The sequence below is a fragment of the Hoplias malabaricus genome, chromosome 2, assembly GCF_029633855.1.
Source record: "Hoplias malabaricus isolate fHopMal1 chromosome 2, fHopMal1.hap1, whole genome shotgun sequence".
In the NCBI taxonomy this organism is placed as follows: domain Eukaryota; kingdom Metazoa; phylum Chordata; class Actinopteri; order Characiformes; family Erythrinidae; genus Hoplias; species Hoplias malabaricus.
Window position 1 is genome coordinate 74,052,809 of NC_089801.1, and position 20,194 is coordinate 74,073,002.

Sequence of the window (20,194 nt, forward strand, 5' to 3'; positions counted from 1 at the left end):
TGATTACTACATTAATATCAGTTGAGATATTGTCATGCATATTCATGATGACTCATGATTTATTAATGCCATTTGTAAAGTGTTATTGTTTTAGTTTTAAGATTTGTTTTATTTTCAGGACATAATCCTACAAAAGATAATGTTGACAGGGTAAGACGAAGTTTGAAATTACATGAACTCAGCAAAAAAAATTAAATAAAAACTTGGGGAGGGGGAGTTGTCTCAGGATACTGTCTCAATATCCATGGCCTTGATTAAGGCACATAATTCTCCAAAACATTCTACCTGGGAACTAAGGCCTTCTTCTCTAAGCATTTGTGCTCATTGCTCCTGGTGCATGTGTGTCTGTTTATTAATGAAGTGACAATTCTTTTTTCTTCTAAATACTATGAAAGTGTTCACCCAAAATTATCTCAAGTGATAAAACCCATTTTCGGTGATATAATTGAACTGGGACTTAAACAATGTGTTTTTATCTAGTGTTACTATATAAGCTTTGGGTTGCACTTTATGCTTAAAACTGTGTAACCGGGTCATTAAATCTGATTAACTGAGTGCAACTGAAAGATGTGTATGGTCATTAGAATTTTTAAATGATCCTAGTCACACAACTCCAGGGGCTTGGAGGTTGTGGGTTCGATTCCCGCTCCGGGTGACTGTCTGTGAGGAGTTGGTGTGTTCTCCCCATGTCACACGTTGGTAGGTGGATTGGAGACTCAAAAGTGTCCGTAGGTATGTGTGTGTGTGTTGCCCTGTGAAGGACTGGCGCCCCCACTAGGGTGTATTCCCGCCTTGCGCCCAATGATTCCAGGTAGGCTCTGGACCCACCGTGACCCTGAATTGGATAAGCGGTTACAGATAATGAATGAAGCTGAAGTTTCTTGTTCAAGTTTTTCTTTCTTTCACCAAAAATATGCAAGTTTACTAGGCTCACTTTAGCTATCATTTCTAATTTTCTTATGACAATGAGGCCAAAATTAGCTTATTAATTGATCTTTCCATTCCATTTTAAATGGGCAATTTTGTGAGTTAGGAAAGCATTCGACATTTCAGTTCCACATTAAATTGTGTAGTCAGCTTAGCGTGATAAAATTTTAACCAAAAACATTACAAAGTAGGCTACAAACACTCCAATTCTCCTTTAAATTGAGCAGAAGTTAATTATTAGTTGTGAGGCATGGAACACTGGATTGAGAGGCATGGAGCGCTGTTCAGGGAGCACAGGCCATTAATTTGCAAGGCACAAAGTGTGCAAAAGGAGACTTTTTTGGGAAAATAAATCTCAAATTTCAATTTGAATGTCCTTTTTTTGCATGTCAAATTATTGTTTTAAATTAATAATTTGAACTTATATTCAATAGTACTGACACAAGTCTTATCACATCATTTCCAAACACTGTTGCAATTGCTCTGTTAGTGAGATTCATTAGACTAAGTGTGAAATCTTTCTTTCAATCTCTGGTGTGTACCAAACAAGCGGATTTCTAAACAAATTCTGGAGTTGTTTGATTCAATTATAAATACAAAATGAACCAAAGGCATCTAAATAAACTAAACACAGGAAATGAATTCATACGTTGTGACAGTAAATGTGTTGCAAGGGAACACAGTGTGTTGAAAACAGTGTACCTTTTATTTGCAGTTGAGCAGTTTTGTTGTTGTTCCATTTTACCAACTGTTGTCTTTAGAGTTGGTAAAAACATTGTTTTGATGACTGGCTCACAAAAGATACATCATGTGTGCATTAAATATTAGTTTTAAATTCTTCTTAATTTGATTTTGTTTCATTGTAAATTTGTCTTAGCACTAATTTTGCAGGTTCGATAAATATACTGCATGGTGTACAAAGTGGTGGCAATTAATTTTTACAATGTAATAGGAAGTGTAAACTTGACACTGCTGATAATGTGCTCAGCTGATAGGATAAACACAAAATTCTTCCATTCAATATATATTTTGGAAGATATAAGCCAATAAATGAGTTCAGTTTCTGTGTGTTCAGGACTTCCACAGTTGTGTGGCCAATATGTTGGGTATTGATAGAGGAAACTGAATAGTCTTATGACATGTGGAGGAAGATATGAGTTCTGAGTATATATGCTTGAACACTCAGACCTGAAAGGCCAGTATGTGTTGTTAGGAGTTGAGTAGACTGATGGCCTGTAGGAAGAAGCTCTTGCTGAGTCTGGCAGTCTTGCACCATATGCTGCATGAAGTTTGCCTGAAGGCGAAAGGCTTAACAATCCATGGAAAGAGTGGGTTGGGTCTCTGATTATCTTAGTGGCTCTGCAGAGGCAGCATGACAGGTATAGATCTTGTGTGGACTGGAGTGAGGTTTCGATGATTTTGACTGCTAAACTCATTTCATACTGGAGGGATTTCTGGTCTGAGTTTGTGCAGCTGCCATACCAGACTGAGAGGCTGCTGGTAAGGGTGTTCAATCTATAAAAAGGTTGTGAGAATTGGAGTGGGGAGATTGTCCATCACAGGAAGTAAAGGCACTGCTGTGCACTCTTGACAAAATATGTGTTCCATGTAGTCCAGGTTTTCCATGATGTGCAGCCTAAGATCCCTGATGCCTCTCACTGATTCCACAGCATCGTCATTGTTGCTGACATGGCCCACTACAGTTGTGTCATTTACAACCATGATGTGTTTGGAGTTATAGTTGGCCCACCTGTTATGGGTTATTAGGGTAAATATGAGAGGGCTCAGAAAATAGCTCTGGGGACTCCAGTGTTCATGATGATGGTTTTACAAGTTTTATTCCAACTCATACTCTCTGGGTCTGTGAGGAAGCCAAATAAGCAGTTGCACGGTGGGGTGCTGATACCAAGTGGGTCTATTTTCTCACCAAGTGCTGGAGGATGGCTGTATTGAAAGTGGAACTGAAGAGTATCTGCATATAGATATGGAAACAAATTTGTATGTTGTATCAATACAAAGTTTATTTGTCACATACATGGTCATAAATGGTACAACAAGCAATAAAATATTTTGATGACTACTGCTTTCATGAAAAACAAATCAACATAGGATAAAGTCTAAAGATAAAAAAACAAAAGATATATAGAATTACAAAACTTAAATATATCTTTTTTAAAAAGCATTTAGGACATATACAGAGATAATAATATAACTGTGTTAATTGTGTAATATAACTCTTCTCCTTTCTGGTGGTAAGCATCTTTTTAGATTTTTCCTCTCCTTCCCGCTTGTTAATTTTTTGGTGAGCCCACTCCCTTGTTGTAATGACTCAAGGCCTGCAAATGAGCCACGTAATCCACTTTAAATAAGAATTTTTTCTTGTTCCTCATTTGATTTGCCTTTAACTGCTGCCTGAATCTCCTGTTGGAAACTTAAGTTGTGGGAGGGCTAAGGGTTATTCCTTGGTTTTGGTGCAGATATATTCTGCTCTCTACCTGGCAGGCTGATGGAATGGTCAGGGTTTGGTTAATGCCAGGAGAACCTTACTTGCCTGACTGCATTGTGCCTACTATGAAATTTGGTGGAGGAGGGATAATGCTATGGGGCTGACATTTCTGACAATTTCGTGTTGCCAAAATTGTGGGAATATTTTGTGGAAGTACCTTTTCTGTTCCTGCATGACTGTGCCCCAGTGTTCAAAGCAAGGCCAATATAGAAATGGTTCAGAGTCCTGACCTCAACTCCATTAAACACATTTGGGATAAACTAGAACAGAGATTCCGAGCCAGGCCTTCTCATCCATCATCAGTGCCTGACCTCACAAATGCTCTTCTGGATAAATGAGCAAAAGTAAAAATGGTCATTCTCCAAAATCTGCAGGAAAACCTTCATTGAATCATAGAACCAGTGAGGGGACGAACAACATAATATTTAGAATTTGATGTCATAAAATTCCCTGTAGGTGACCCAACTTTTGTCCAACGCCTTATGGCATGTGTCAGCAGCATCTGTTTTGGATCGGATTGGTAGCAAAATTAGTGCTGATAATATCAGACTAATATGCTTTCTATTATGTGTAACAAATCTGTAGTATGCAGTAACTGAAACCTGTTTAGGCCTTTACCGGAATATCGTTACGTGGAAGGAGCTTATTCATGATTGAATTCCAGGGATTGTCGATTACTGTGCTAGATACATTTTGCCCAAAATACTTGCCCATATCTTAGATGTTTATGGTACATGGTCTGCCGTGAAGTGATATGATTTCCGCTCTGCTTGTGGTTTACCTACAAAATACTAACAGCTACAAGCATTTTAATTTAACGCAAACATTTAAATTACAACTAATTTGTAATTTCCCTTTCATGAAGTGAAAGAAAACTTTTATTTACTTTGTTATATGTGTCTGAAGTCATGCGTCAAGGCATATAGGTCAATATTGTTTATTTTCCTGCACCATGGCCTTCTTTGGAGCTAATTTAAATGGCCTTCCCATTCCTCACATAAACATAAGATTCATAAACTCATTTTCCTGTCTACTATCAAACCAAAATTGTGGGAAAGAATCTCCAGTGTTCATCATCAGGTGCTTGCAAGTTCATGGGGCCAAACTAATAGAATTTGTTGTTCAGATTAGCCCTGTGATCCCTACACTGAACACAACACAGTGATGTATTATCTCAAATGTATAGAAAGTAACATTTGAAGTTAAAATCTACCCTTTGTACATACAGAACAACATAGTATCCAGCAGTTAAAAAAGATTACTTGACCCTTTGCTGTTCCATATGTACAAAGGCTCGATCAGTCCAGAAATACAACACAGATGAACACTGTGCAAAACAAGGATGATAAAAAGAAGAACAGATTTGTTAATGTAATTATTTGTCTGTGTAAAAATGAGCATATATCTTATACATCTTTAACATCTTATACATCTTTCTGTGTTTTTTTTTTTGTGAAAAAGGTATTTAGAGCTCTGAATTTTTTTAGACCATGGAACAGAGATGGGTTCTGATTCATTAAATATTCTTGATTCACTTAATTCACCAAACAAAGCCTTGATGAATTTGAAAGCAAATGACCATCATCTTTTTCAAAAATTTAAAGGTCAGTGCATTCACATACATGTGATACCAGTTGCAGGTCATATTACTTGGGTCATATTTCTGAGCCATGGTCTTTGCCATGAACTTTTTAAAGTTTTTCACAATGGAGCAGGTATACTGCAGAAATATTAGCAAAATGCATAAAAATGTAAAGATTTATTTACAAATAATTATTAAACTTATTATTGGTCTGATTTTCAGTAAGAGTCTTTGACTAATTTGAGTAATTCCTATCAGAAATAGAAAAATATATTGAAGTCAAGGTGTTTCTTGGAATACTATCTTCCAAGTAGCAGCGGATGCGTGTCACACCTGTATAGGTGTGTTGTGTATTGAACAATAATTTAACAACTTTTCCATAAACATCACAGCTGTTTTGGGATGACCATTTCTAGGTTTTTAGTGAGAATAACTGATCTACCTGTATGTCCAGTTTTAGCCAAGCCCTCTCCGTTTTACACAGAGCCCATAGGGTATAAAGGTTTTGAAATGTAGTTCATAAAGTTTCTGATGTGTCTGTAAAGACACAGACAGGAGAGCTGAGGAGAAAGCTTTGACAAACAGCCAAGGAATATAAGTAAAACTGGAAAAATGGGCAGGGGAGTGAGTGACTTCTTATTTGATCATCTTTCATGAATTGAACTTATATAAACATTTCAGTAATATACAGTATTATTAGTTTAAATTAGGTTGACTGTTTTTATGCCCTTTAATGTTGCTTCTCATCTTTTTTTCCACAGAGAGGGAATGACAAGTACAAAGCGACTGACACCACAAAGAATGAGGACAAAAAAGGGTCTAAAAATGTGGATAATCTGAAACAAGAACTGGATCTGGTGAAACAATATATTTACACTAGAAATGATAATAATTATTCTCACAAATGCTATGATGAAGCAGTTTATTTATGTATGTATTTATGTCTTTAAAAAATATGCTAACTTTTAAAATGTTATACTTTTTAACAGGATGATCACAAGTTGCCATTAGATGAACTGAAGCAAAAATATGGTACTGATCTCGTTAGGGTAAGTAGAAAAAGATTGCAACAGAAAAATGACTGGTTATTAATATTTATCATTATATCAATTAATTTTACAAAACATCATAGTTGTTTTTTCTTTTCCGAAAGGGTTTGACGAGTTCCCGTGCAAAGGAGATCCTTGACCGTGACGGACCCAATGCTCTGACCCCACCAAAAACTACTCCAGAATGGGTCAAGTTCTGCAAACAGCTCTTTGGTGGATTCTGTACTCTACTCTGGATGGGATCGTTTCTTTGTTTTGTAGCATTCATAGTGCAAGTTACTACAGAAGTTGATCCAACAAATGATAATGTAAGAAACTGTTTTGTTTTCTTCAAACAATTTCAAACCCTTACAACATGAAAACATTTGGTACCTAAATATATATATATATATATAACATATGTTTTTCCCCCATCAGTTGTACTTGGGGATTGTTCTTGCCTCTGTGGTGTTAATAACGGGCTGCTTCTCTTACTATCAAGAGGCCAAAAGCTCAAAGATCATGGAATCTTTCAAGAACCTTGTTCCACAAGTAAAACAACAAAGACACAATACATTTTATGTAATTCTCTCTGTCCTGCAAATATTATCCTCTAATATAATTACATGTTTATACAGCATGCCCTTGTCATTCGTGATGGTGAAAAGAAAAACATTAAAGCAGAGGAAGTGGTTGCTGGTGACCTGGTGGAGATCAAGGGTGGTGACCGCATTCCTGCTGATCTACGCATCATATCTGCACATGGGTGCAAGGTTAGAATTTGAAAAATAAACTAATTGCAGCCCTTTCACGCCAATATTATTCACTTTAGCAAATACAGTACGGTCCCAAAGTCCCACAAGTAAATTGATTAAGATTCTTTGAACAACGTTATTCAAATAATTACATTTTTTAATTACATTAAAAGTTACCATTTAAAGTGTTATCTCTTCTTACTACATTCTGCCCTGTTAGATCATAGGATTTTTGGCACAATCTTAATGAGTCTATAGTGATTCACTGTCACAGAATTTCATGTATATACACTGTACTGCGCTGATAATACAATTTATAATGAAAAAGTTGTAAAACAATTGAAAATCAGAAGCATTTTTCTCATGGCCTCAGATTTTGGACCATTTTCTTGGTTAAAGAAACATTTAGCAATGGTAATAATTTAATTATCTTTCACTCTAAGCTGAAAACCGTAAGCAATTAAAAATAATTATGACAAAAATAATCTGCAAAACAATTAATGTTTTCCTTTCATTTTTTATTAGGTGGATAATTCTTCCCTTACAGGAGAATCAGAACCTCAACCTCGAACACCTGAATTTAGCCATGAAAATCCTCTGGAGACAAGGAATATTGTGTTCTTTTCAACAAACTGTGTTGAAGGTACAATATAAACAGTCTTTACTTATTAATGATTACATTAGGTTTTATAGAGCCATTTATTCAAGCACTGTCAAACAGACTTGTTTTTAGTGAATACATTTCTATCAAGTAGATTAAGGTTTGATTCTTTGCCTGAGTAAGCGCACCACAATACATTATTAGGACACTTAATATTACATCCACATGTATATATAACATGAATAATAATTCAATTTGTGAACTTTGGTATTAAGATGAACACATGAATGCCTTGCTAATTATTTGATGAGTTAAAGCAATTGTGTTAACTAAGGTGCATTGCTAGACTCTGCAGAGCTCTGAAAGATTCCTGAATGACTGGCTTATTTAAATTGTGCCTTTTTCTACATGCAGTTTCAAATCTGTTTATATATCTGTACAGATATACCCTGATCAGCCACAATATTAATACACCTGATTAATACATTATCTTCATTATCTTGTTACAATAGCATCTGGGATATATTAGGCAGCAAGTGAAAAGTCAGTCCTTGAAATGTATCTGTTGGAAACATGATAAAGGGGTAATAATACAAAAGGGAGAAAAGTTAATGTACTACTATAGAACGGTATCAAAACACACTTTGCATTGCAGTGCATTGCCGCTTGCTGAGTGTGAGGCTGACAAAAACCACATAACTAAACATAACTGCAGACCAAGGAGCACCCCTTAATGACAATGCTATTCCCTAATAGCAGTGGCCTCATTTAGCACAATAATGGGCCCTGCCACATGACAAAAAAAAGGGTTGAAAATTATGACTTTGTCTCCACATTCTGTAGACCTTTGTCAAATAATGCATCTATGGGTTAGGCTGAAATAAAAGGAGTCAGATCCATGGAAGTCCCACTTCACACTAGCATCTTGGGACCAGGTGCCATAGGACATCTAGAGAAGTCTTCAGTAGTCAAAGCAAGTCAAATCAGTTTTGTTGGCACAGTATGTTTTCAAATTTATGGCTGATTGCTGTACACTGAAAAGACTTTTGGTGTGTATTTGAGTAGAATAAATAACCTGAGACATATTGTTATGTAATTTTTTATTGTATTCATTTATTTTGTTAGGTTCTGCCACTGGTATTGTCATCAACACTGGTGATCGCACTGTGATGGGTAGAATTGCAACCCTTGCATCAAGCCTTGAAGTTGGAAAAACCCCAATTGCCATTGAGATCGAGCATTTTATCCACATTATCACCACTGTAGCAGTTTTCCTGGGTGTCACATTCTGCTCCCTGTCTCTTATCCTTGGATATGGCTGGTTGGAAGCAATTATTTTCCTCATTGGTATCATTGTTGCGAATGTGCCAGAAGGTCTACTTGCTACAGTCACAGTATGTCTTTAAACATTATGTTAAAATTTACACAAAGACCAAAATCTAGACTGTGAAATTATTACTTATCTATATTTACTCATTTATAGGTGTGTCTGACTCTGACAGCAAAGCGAATGGCTAAGAAAAACTGCCTGGTGAAGAATCTTGAAGCTGTGGAAACTCTTGGCTCAACTTCCACAATCTGCTCTGACAAGACTGGAACCCTGACCCAGAACCGTATGACTGTAGCTCACATGTGGTTTGACAACCAGATCCATGAAGCTGACACCACAGAGAACCAGAGTGGAACTTCTTTTGACAGAAGCTCTCCCACATGGTCAGCTCTTGCTCGTGTGGCTGGTCTGTGCAATCGTGCAGTGTTCCTTGCTGATCAGGCCAATGTTCCCATCCTCAAGGTGTGCCATCATTGCTGAAGTTTTCATAACATATTACAACACAATGTTTTAAAAACACATTTAAGACATACACACATTGTGTACATGGTTTTACATGCTTTGGCCCTTGGTCTATCACATTGTATTTTGGTCCCACAAGCACTCAGTTCTCTGTACTTTATATTGCTTATTGCAGTGATTGTATATATTATAGAAATTTAATCACTTCTGAACACATTATAAGATGTCAAGTCCATTTGAATGTTTTCATGCCATTTCAAATAAGATTTTTATTATTATTATTTAACTCAGCTGATTAGTTTAACAAGATCTGTCTGAAGCAGGGAGAACACTCAGGTGTGCAGCATAATAGGGTACCCCATGATATGAACCAGTTTGGGACTAGTTTCACTACTAAATATGTCAATAATAAATACATATATTGAAGGCATTAGAAATGATCCAGTGAAATAATTCAATAAAATCTTTTTTCCCCTTTTCTCAGAGAAATACTGCTGGTGATGCCTCAGAGTCTGCTCTGTTAAAGTGTATTGAGCTCTGTTGTGGCTCAGTAAAGGATATGAGAGATAGACATTCAAAGTTGGCTGAGATTCCCTTCAACTCCACCAGCAAATACCAGGTATATCTTTATATATAAACTATAAATTAACATCAAGATGGCTTCATGGCAAATAGCCCTAATACCACCTGTCATGTATTGTGCTAGCTCTCAATCCACAAGAACCTAAACTCTTCAGAAACCAAACACCTGCTGTTAATGAAAGGAGCTCCTGAAAGGATTCTGGAAAGATGTTCAACTATTTTGCTTCAAGGAAAAATGGAGCCCTTGGATGATGAACTGAAGGATGCATTCCAGAATGCTTATATGAGACTAGGAGGTCTTGGAGAAAGAGTTCTTGGTGAGATTAACAGTCAAATTAAATTACATCTGCCCCTGTGAGGACCAGTCTGTAAAATCAATTACACCAGTTGGGGTGGAAGATCTGGTGGGATTAGGGATTCCATTGTTATGAAAAAATCTTAAAGAATATTTAATCTGCATTATGGGGTCTTATAAACATTGAGCTATTTATGTACTGTTTTGTCGCAGTCACACAGCTCCAGGGACCTGGAGGTTGTGGGTTCGATTCCTACTCCGGGTGACTGTCTGTGAGGAGTTTGGTGTGTTCTCCCCCGTAACACAACACACGTTGGTAGGTGGATTGGTGACTCAAAAGTGTCCGTAGGTGTGAGTGTGTGAGTGAATATGTGTGTGTGTTGCCCTGTGAAGGATGGGCACCCCCTCCAGGGTGTATTCCCACTTTGTGCCCAATGATTCCAGGTAGGCTCTGGACCCAATGTGACCCTGAACTGGATAAGCGCTTACAGATAATGGATGGATGGATGTACCGTTTTTTTTTCAGGTTTCTGCCATTACAACCTACCTGATGATCAGTTTCCTGAAGGCTTTGCTTTTGACACTGAGGAAGTGAACTTTCCGACTGAGAACCTGTGCTTTGTTGGCCTCATGTCCATGATTGATCCTCCTCGTGCTGCTGTACCTGATGCAGTAGCTAAGTGCAGAAGTGCTGGAATCAAGGTAAACTCAAAGTGGAAAATGCTTTTAAGACAATAACATTTAATAAGATAGCACTAATATGTTCCTGTTTCCTCAGGTTATCATGGTTACAGGAGACCATCCAATCACAGCTAAAGCCATTGCTAAGGGGGTGGGTATCATCTCTGAAGGCAATGAGACTGTGGAGGACATTTCTGCTCGTCTGAACATCCCGATTGAAGATGTTGATCCTAGGTAAAGTCCAGAAAGAAGAAAATGTAAAAGAAACACTCACACACAGACACACACACACAATGATATTATATTATTTAATTTCTAGAGAGGCAAAAGCCTGTGTTGTTCATGGTGGAGATTTGAAAGATATGACCTCAGAGCAGCTGGATGACCTCTTAAAGTACCACACTGAGATTGTGTTTGCAAGAACATCTCCACAGCAAAAACTGATCATTGTGGAAGGCTGTCAGCGACAGGTACCATGCCTGAATTATTGCTTAATAAATGTACCCTTTTGAGTATTTGTATACCTACAGCAGACTTCAGTATTGATGTTGGAATGTCTGTATATTTGTACCAACAGGGTGCCATAGTGGCTGTGACTGGTGATGGTGTGAATGATTCCCCTGCTCTGAAGAAGGCTGATATTGGTGTAGCTATGGGTATTGCTGGATCTGATGTCTCCAAACAAGCTGCTGACATGATTCTCTTGGATGACAATTTTGCCTCCATTGTTACTGGCGTGGAGGAAGGTAGAAATAGTGCTGATGAACTTCACAGAATCATAGACGTATTTCAGCATTTTCACTGAAAATATTATTCTGTTTTCAGGTCGTCTCATATTTGACAATTTGAAAAAATCCATTGCATATACGCTGACCAGTAAAATCCCAGAAATGTCACCATTCTTCTTCTTCGTCATTGCTGGCATTCCACTAGCTCTGGGCACTGTCACAATTTTATGTATTGATCTAGGAACTGACATGGTAAGAATGTGTAACCATGCTTCATCATATAGGAATTTTAGGTCAATTAAAATAATGGTACTCACTATGTTTTTTGGATCTGAAAGGTGCCAGCTATTTCTTTTGCATATGAGCCTGCTGAGAGTGACATCATGAAGAGACAGCCCAGAAATGCACAAACTGACAAACTTGTAAACCAGAGGCTCATCAGCATGGCTTATGGGCAGATTGGTATGAGTGAACTGATTACCTGTTACAAAATTTTGACTCTTTACAAATTTATTAAAACTGATTTGCTCATATTCAGATTACTGGTTTACTGTGTGTAAATCTACACAACAATGATTTAATTTCTAGTCAAAGCTACAAGTAATTTCCCTGACGTCTTTTCTTTTCTAGGGATGATGCAAGCAGCAGCAGGGTTCTTCACATACTTTGTGGTCCTTTCTGAAAATGGATTCCTGCCATCAATTCTGAAAGGACTACGGATTAGCTGGGATGATAAAAATTTCAATGACCTGGAAGACAGCTATGGCCAGCAATGGGTACATATTACAAAGTGTGAAGTAATCTTTACTAAACAATGTTATGTCCTCAACAAAAGTAATGCTAAATCTCTGTTACAGACATATGAGAAAAGAAAAATACTGGAGCACACATGCCATACTGCATACTTTGTCAGTATTGTTATAGTGCAGGTTGCTGACACAATTATCTGTAAGACCAGGGTTAATTCCATTGTACAACAGGGAATGAGGTATGTAAACCACAATCTCACTTTTTTGTAAAAGCCAAGCTCTAGGGTACTCTGACATACTGTTAGAAGAAAATATAAAGTTACATGTTGTCACTTATGTCCACTGTAGCCGGAACAAAGTTCTCATCTTTGGCCTTTTTGAAGAGGCAGGACTTGCACTCTTCCTGTCCTACTGCCCAGGCATGGATGTTGCCCTTAAAATGTATCCACTCAAGTAAGTTTACTTTGTTGTGGGTAAACTTTTGTGCTCTGATGAATGATCTGTTTAAGATATAACAGTATAACTGTTAACTAATTTGTAGTTATACAAGCAGATAAATCATCAAACTGTTTTATTTGGCATTGCAGAGGTTGGTGGTTATTATGTGCCGTACCCTATGCACTACTCATCTTCTTCTATGATGAGGCAAGAAGATACCTTCTAAGAAGAAACCCAGGGGGTAAGTAGTCTTTTGACTTATATCTTTACCCCCAAATTACTATATTGATGACAAAAGTGGAGAAACAGTGCCTGAAAATATTATATTCAAAAATCTATGTAATTACTCTTAGTCAGACTCAAATTAAAAACAAAAATTTATGTTTTGGATAAAAATGCATTCTAAGAATCTGGGTATAAGAACTGTTTTATTTCGACTTAATACATTATTCTGGTTATGATTAAAATATTTTCTTCCATGTCTATATCTGAAGTTTAATCCATAACTTGTCACACATAACTATACTCATAAATACAGCATAAGTGGATATGTAATGTGCTTCTTTTTTTTCTTTTTAGGCTGGGTGGAAAAAGAGACGTATTATTAAAAACAGGAAAACCTTGACCATGTTCCTACCAAATATCATTTTTCATAAACATCTGTGGGCAGAACTCTCTTGTGTGTTGCTCTGAAAAAGATACAATTTATTATTGTATCCATACATATGGCATACATTTTTGAATGTTTGGAGTTATTTATTATTTGAAGTACTGAAACAATACAGTATCAATGTGTGATGTGCACTGATGAATTTGGCTTGTGTAATTATTGAACTTTATCATTTTAATCCCATTCAAACAATTTACATATTAAAGCAAATCATTATTGGAATATTTACAAATAACTCACATGAAAATTTCCACATTCAGTTCTGGATTATCCAATATACACCACTTTCACCATCTTCACATATATTTTATCACATATATCTGCCAGAGCACTAAAAATGTCCCTCACAGAGGATCCTCTGTATAGCATGTCTCTATCATCTGTCATCTCTAACTAGTAATGTTTGTCATCACTCCTACTATAAACTTGTGTTGACTGAATCAGAAAAGATTCAACTACATCAATATAAATCACCATGTGTGATCAAGCCAAAACTGAATAAAACCAAGTATGTAAAAAAATAGAAAGAAATTAGTGCTATGAAATAGGTTGACCCCTTCTCAATTTTGTTTTCAGATTTGTCACAAGTGATTTAAACCAAGTAAAAATATTCTATTTTATTTAGTGAAGGTAATATGCTGATCAAAAATGCTGAGAAAATGTAATAATCCCCATACCTACAAAATCAATGCTTTAAAAAATTTAATTGATAACGGGGTTCCATTATAATACACCCCAACTCCCACCTCCCACCACCTCCCCAAGCACACACACAAACACAGACTTGTAGAATTTAATATTATTTAAATATAATATGTCAGTAGCTATTTAAAATAAGACTACAGTTTAACTAAGGTTTATAAATGGTTTACAATCTGTTTATTACCTGGTTATTATTTAGGTTGTAACCACCTTAAAGGTCATTAATAATCATTTTTAACACAGAGATAGAAAGGGCAACAGTGAACTAATTTGTCTAATATTGAAACTGTCAAATATATTTCTGAAAATGAAAAATATCAAGATATACAATAAGCTAATACTTGAGAATGTGAATTTAGTCATTTCATATGTTAAGGTACACACCACATTATCATCAGTGTCTAAAAATACATTTGTATTTATAGTTAATTGATTAAACTAAGTGGTGAAATGGAAAAACTTATTAACAAAAATGTGTTGAACCTGACAAGATTAATGCTGACTGATGGAGAAGATACATGAAGATCAGAAGATTTTATTTTGCAAGAAAAATACAAACCGGATTCCAAAAAAGTTGGGACACTAAACATAATGTGAATAAAAACTGAATGCAGTGATGTGGAGGTGCCAACATCTAATATTTTATTCAGAATAGAACACAAATCACAGATCAAAAGTTTAAACTGAGAGAATATATCATTTTAAGGGAAAAATATGTTGTTTCAAAATTTCATGGCATCAACAAATCCCAAAAAAGTTGGGACAAGGCCATTTTTTTACCACTGTGTGGCATCCCCCCTTCTTCTTACAACACTCAACAGACGTCTGGGGACAGAGGAGACCAGTTTCTCAAGTTTAGAAATAGGAATGCTCTCCCATTCATGTCTAATACAGTCCTCTAACTGTTCAATCGTCTTGGGCTTTCTTTGTCACACCTTCCTCTTTATGATGCACTAAATGTTCTCTGTTGGTGAAGATCTGGACTGCAGGCTGGCCATTTCAGTACCCGGATCCTTCTCCTACGTAGCCATGATGTTGTGATTGCTGCAGAATGTAGTCTGGCATTATCTTGTTGAAAATTGCAGGGTCTTCCCTGAAAGAGAAAATGTCTAGATAGGAGCATATGTTGTTCTAGAACCTGAACATAGTTCTCTGCATTAATGGTGCCTTTGCAGACATGCAAGCTGCCCATGCCACAAGCACTCATGCAACCCCATACCATCAGTGATGCAGGCTTCTGAACGGAGCATTGATAACAACGCTTAGGATATTCTTGTCCTCTCTGTTCCGGATGACATGGTGTCCCAGTGTTCCATAAAGAACTTCAAATCGTGACTCATCTGACCACAGAACAGTCTTCCATTTTGCCACACTCCATTTTAAAAGAACCCTGGCCCAGTGCAAATGTCTGAGCTTGTGGAGCTTGCTTAGAAATGGCTTCCTATTTGCACTGTAGAGTTTCAGCTGGCAACGGCAGATGGCACGGTGGTGTTCACTGACAATGCTTTCTGAAAGTATTCCTGAGCCCATTCTGTATTTCCTTGACAGTGGCATTCCTGTTTGAGGTGCAGTGATGTTTAAAGGCCCAAAGATCACGAGCATCCAGTAGAGTTTTATGGCCTTGACCCTTATGCACAGCCATTATTCCAGATTCTCTGAATCTTTTGATGATGTTATGCACGGTTGATGATGATAACTTAAAAGTCTTTGCTATTTTACGCTGGGTAAGACCATTCTGGTATTGCTGCACTATCTTTCTGTGCAACAATGGTGGAATTGGTGATCCTCTTAACATCTTGGCTTCAGAGAGACACTGACACTGTGAGAAGCTCTTTTTATTCCCAATCATGTTGTCAATTGACCTAATTAGAGTTAATTGGTCTTCCAGCTGTTCGTTATATGCTCAATTTCCTTTTTCCAGCCACTTATTGCTACTTGTCCCAACATTTTTGGGATTTGTTGACACTGTGAAATTTTGAATCAACATATTTTTCCTTTAAAATGTTACATTTACTCAGATTAAACTTTTGATCTGTCATCTATGTTCTATTACGAATAAAAGATTGACATTTGCTGTCTCCACATCATTGCATTCAGTTTTTATTCACAATTTGTTTAGTGTCCCAACTTTTTTGGAATCCGGTTTGTACTTGCGCCCAGTGATTCCGGGTAGGCTCCGGACCCACTGCGACTCTGAACTGGATAAGCAGTTTCAGACAATCAATGAATTAATGAATTTTGCAAAAACTGAGGCTGAACAGTGTAGATGGATGTGGGTTCACTATTTACCAAATAACGTCACTGTTGCACATTCTATATATGTGTTATAAATTATTAGTATTGACTTTTAATTTGTTTACAACGTAATTAATAATTAATTAATAATTTATATAAAAAATAATAATTTTAATTAATAACCATTAATCAAAAAATTGTAAACTATTTATAAACCTTTATAAGAGTAGTATTCTAAAGTGGTAACAATATGACTGGCAATGTGAAGCAGGCTAAAATGTTTCAAAATGCAGCACATATATGGAGTTAATTTAGTGCCAAGATTTAACAACAAATAAACAGAATTTATTGTGTAAATATAATATTTATGCAAACGAATACAACACAATACATGACTTTCTAACACACATGGTGTGATCTACAAATACAAAATGCATTTTTTGCAAAGAAACACATACATCCATATCTGTATGTTTATAAATGATGTGACTTTTGAGCAGATCCACAAACAAATGAGAGTGGATTTGTAGACCTGTACAATTCATTGCACCTTGACAGGTTGTGCGGTGAGTACTGTGAGTACAAGATGTGACTGCGTGATGTTGTGATGAATTCAGATTTGGGACAGACTTTGTCTTCCCTATGTCTTACAGCAGTGTGAACACAACAAAGTATGCACACAATTTCTGTTCTTTCTGTTTAAAAATAAGTGTTGAACTTGATTGTTTTCTTTACATCAAACTCCAGATTTTATAGAATTTACAGATCCGGATGTACATGTTTGCAAATCAGAACACGAGAAAAACTTTTTTTTCTGTGAAACAATTGCATTTTGTATTTGTAAATGTGTTGTATTTGTTTGCAAATAGTATTATAATAACAGAATAAATGTTGCATATTTGCAAAAAAAACGATAAGAAACCAATTCATCATTTATCATTGCTAAGGCTCCAGGACTCCAGCAAATCACATGGAGAGTCATTATAAACAAATGTAGAAAACTTGGACCTTATTTGATTTTGATGCCAAACATCATGCCAAAATGTTCCAAAAAATCATCGCCTCTTCCTTTAACAACACTCTGTAAATATATCGTAACTGAAGAGACCTGCTGCTGTAGCTCTAAAACTGAGAGGTTATTTTACAAACTGTTGTTGTCAATTGTTTATTTTCTGGACTAGTTTAACACCTGGACTCATTTATTAAAGAGTGATGCTGTTGTAGTTCATGCAAAATGTGAATCATGAATCCTGACATTTGAACTGTACAGTTAACAATGTACCAAATCCTTCGGTTCCCACTCCACTTTAGCTTGGAAGACAGAGCCACCATAATTTCCAAAATGAATTTCAAGTTTTGATTTGCCAGATCACAGGGCACTCTTAATCCAAGGGAATTTAAATGATTTCAAGCCCATAGAAAGTACTGGCGTTTCAGGATCACGTTTATATACTGGTTCTTCTTTGCATTATAAAATTTAAACTTGCCTTTGCAGTAACAAAATCTGTTCACAGACAGTTGCTTTGGGTATTGTATTATATGAGCCCATGCAGTGATTTACATTACAGAAGCTTAATGTAGGAGTTTTAAGATATTTGCAGAACTTGTCACTCTTGAATTGTTGATATATATATACCCATGTAGTCTTTCACAGGTGATGCTGTCATCAAAGGGATCTTCCCATGTAAAGGATTTGTGTTCTCATGATGTGGTTGCATTTGTGTTAATTTTTAGAGAGACGTATGCTGCCATCAAAGTAATTCTTTTCCCAGAAAGTCCATGAACCATACAGCAAGAAAATGCCAAACCAAATTCTGCATGTGTTACAACAGCATGATTTTGTAGACACAGTGTGTGTGTAGGTACAGCCTGCCTGCAGTCCACATCTGTCTACATTGATGCATCACAAAGAATCAGAGATCAGCAGCCATGGACTTTTAAGCAGGTGAAACCTTGTATCCAACAAGAACTGGCAAAAATTTCAATTTCAACATTGCAACAAATAGTAGCTTTCAGTCCCAAATTATTATTAAGGTCAATTAAAAGAAAAGAGGGTGATACAGGGGTAAACATGTCTCTGCCTTAAAGCTTAAAGAAAAGAAAATGAGAAGAAAAAAATGGCCATTGAAATTTGGATCAAATACTTAATGGAAATCATTACATTTAAAAAAATGAACCATGTATAATTTTACTTTTGGAAAAGTAATTGAGTAAAAGTATTCAACCTTAAAAATTGAAGGTGTCTATGTTTAAAACATGTGTAGTATAGAATCACTGACACTCCTTTAAGTTCAGTGAAAAAATACAAATAATTTTTTTTTCTTACTTTGTAACGGACATACAGACACTGTCTTGAAAATAACATTGGGTTTGAGACCCAATGATAACTGTCAAGTTCACATACATATTTTAGGAGAAATAATCATTGAGTTCTCCCAAGGAGAAGGCTTGGGGCTTAGGAGAGACATATACAGGCAAAGATTCCACTTGCAACAATATTAGTATATTTCATTCTGAAATGGAGCAGAGCATTATTATATACAATTTGTATATATTATTATATAAAAAATCATCCTCCATTCAAGTAAAACAAAATACTAAGATGGTTGCAACACTTACGACAAATTATGAAACAGAACTAAGTCTATAAAAAATATATATATATATAAAACACTTATTTCTTCCAAAGACATGTCTGGCAGTAAGAACAGTCTAGGCAGAATTTTACCAGTTTATAGTGCTGTATTTCCATCCATCCGTCCATTATCTGTTACCGCTTATCCAATTTAGGGTCGCGGGGGGTCCAGAGCCTACCTGGAATCATTGGGCGCAAGGCGGGAATACACCCTGGAGGGGACGCCAGTCCTTCACAGGGCAACACAGACACACACACATTCACTCACACACTCACACCTACGGACACTTTCGAGTCGTGTGACGAGTCGAGTGTTTTTGGACTGTGGTAGGAAACCGGAGCACCCGGAGGAAACCCACGCGGACACGGGGAGAACACACCAACTCCTCACAGACAGTCACCCGGAGGAAACCCACGCAGACACAGGGAGAACACACCAACTCCTCACAGACAGTCACCCGGAGCGGGAATCGAACACACAACCTCCAGGCCCCTACCTGCGACACTACCTGCTGCACCACCGTGCTGCCCTAGTGCTGTATTTGAAAATCCTAATGCCTACAACCCAGTCACGTTCATTACTGTCTGTAATGAATTACATTCATTATTCCTTGAAGGCAGCACTGCTTTCAGAAGTGATTGTGACATGCACATGCTCAGAGAACCCATGACCCCTTCAATGTCAGAGGTGACACACAACACATGTGCCAGCCAGGCAGTCACCAACTACAAGACAACTCCACTGTCCTGTGACAGTGATGCCTCCCTCCTTGATGCCCTGAATGGCGGTCTGAGGCACATAATGACATGATGGCGAGGAAGACCAAGCTGGACGAGCAGGTGTTGTGTGTAACTTTGGTGGAGATGAGGAAATCTCTGCGGCCAAACACGGTTTGAATCATATTATACAGTTCACCAATGATACCACCATTCTGGGTCTCATCAGCAAAGGCAATGAGTCAGCATACAACAACCTTCACTTGAATGTGAATAAGAGCAAATAAATGTTTGTTGACTTTAGGAGAGTATGAAATAACCACTCTCTGCAATAAACAGGTCCTCGGTGGAGGTCATTAAGAGCACTAGGTTCCTTAGTGTCTACTTAGTTGAAAACCTCACCTGGACCATGAACCATCTCCCTCCACCTATCCTCACCATTTTCTACAGAGGCACCATAGAGAACATCCTGAACAATCAAGTGAGCTTGATTGGTATCCCTCTATACCATGTCTTTCTCCTTCTATTTCTATGGTGTAAACTGTGCTCCAAAGCAGTCAGAAATTATACT

General features: G+C 36.9%; 1 protein-coding gene across 1 annotated transcript; it reads left to right on the plus strand.

The window, feature by feature from the left end:
- Positions 1-5,549: 5,549 nt before the first annotated feature.
- Positions 5,550-13,764, plus strand: LOC136687196 (sodium/potassium-transporting ATPase subunit alpha-1-like). Its single transcript, XM_066661494.1, has 22 exons — positions 5,550-5,639; positions 5,777-5,872; positions 6,005-6,064; positions 6,169-6,372; positions 6,482-6,595; positions 6,682-6,816; positions 7,324-7,441; positions 8,525-8,793; positions 8,883-9,191; positions 9,676-9,810; positions 9,898-10,090; positions 10,595-10,770; positions 10,847-10,983; positions 11,069-11,219; positions 11,327-11,495; positions 11,575-11,729; positions 11,816-11,939; positions 12,108-12,253; positions 12,335-12,465; positions 12,575-12,679; positions 12,814-12,905; positions 13,244-13,764. The coding sequence occupies exons 1-22, from the start codon at positions 5,628-5,630 to the stop codon at positions 13,270-13,272; spliced, it is 3,060 nt and encodes a 1,019-aa protein (XP_066517591.1). The 5' UTR covers positions 5,550-5,627; the 3' UTR covers positions 13,273-13,764.
- Positions 13,765-20,194: the final 6,430 nt, after the last annotated feature.

Bases quoted from the DNA above. Each gene is read 5' to 3' on its own strand.
- LOC136687196 (XM_066661494.1), top strand. The intron at 6,373-6,481 runs GTAAGAAACTGT...TTCCCCCATCAG, and splicing joins TTGATCCAACAAATGATAAT to TTGTACTTGGGGATTGTTCT. The intron at 11,940-12,107 runs GTATGAGTGAAC...TTTCTTTTCTAG, and splicing joins CATGGCTTATGGGCAGATTG to GGATGATGCAAGCAGCAGCA.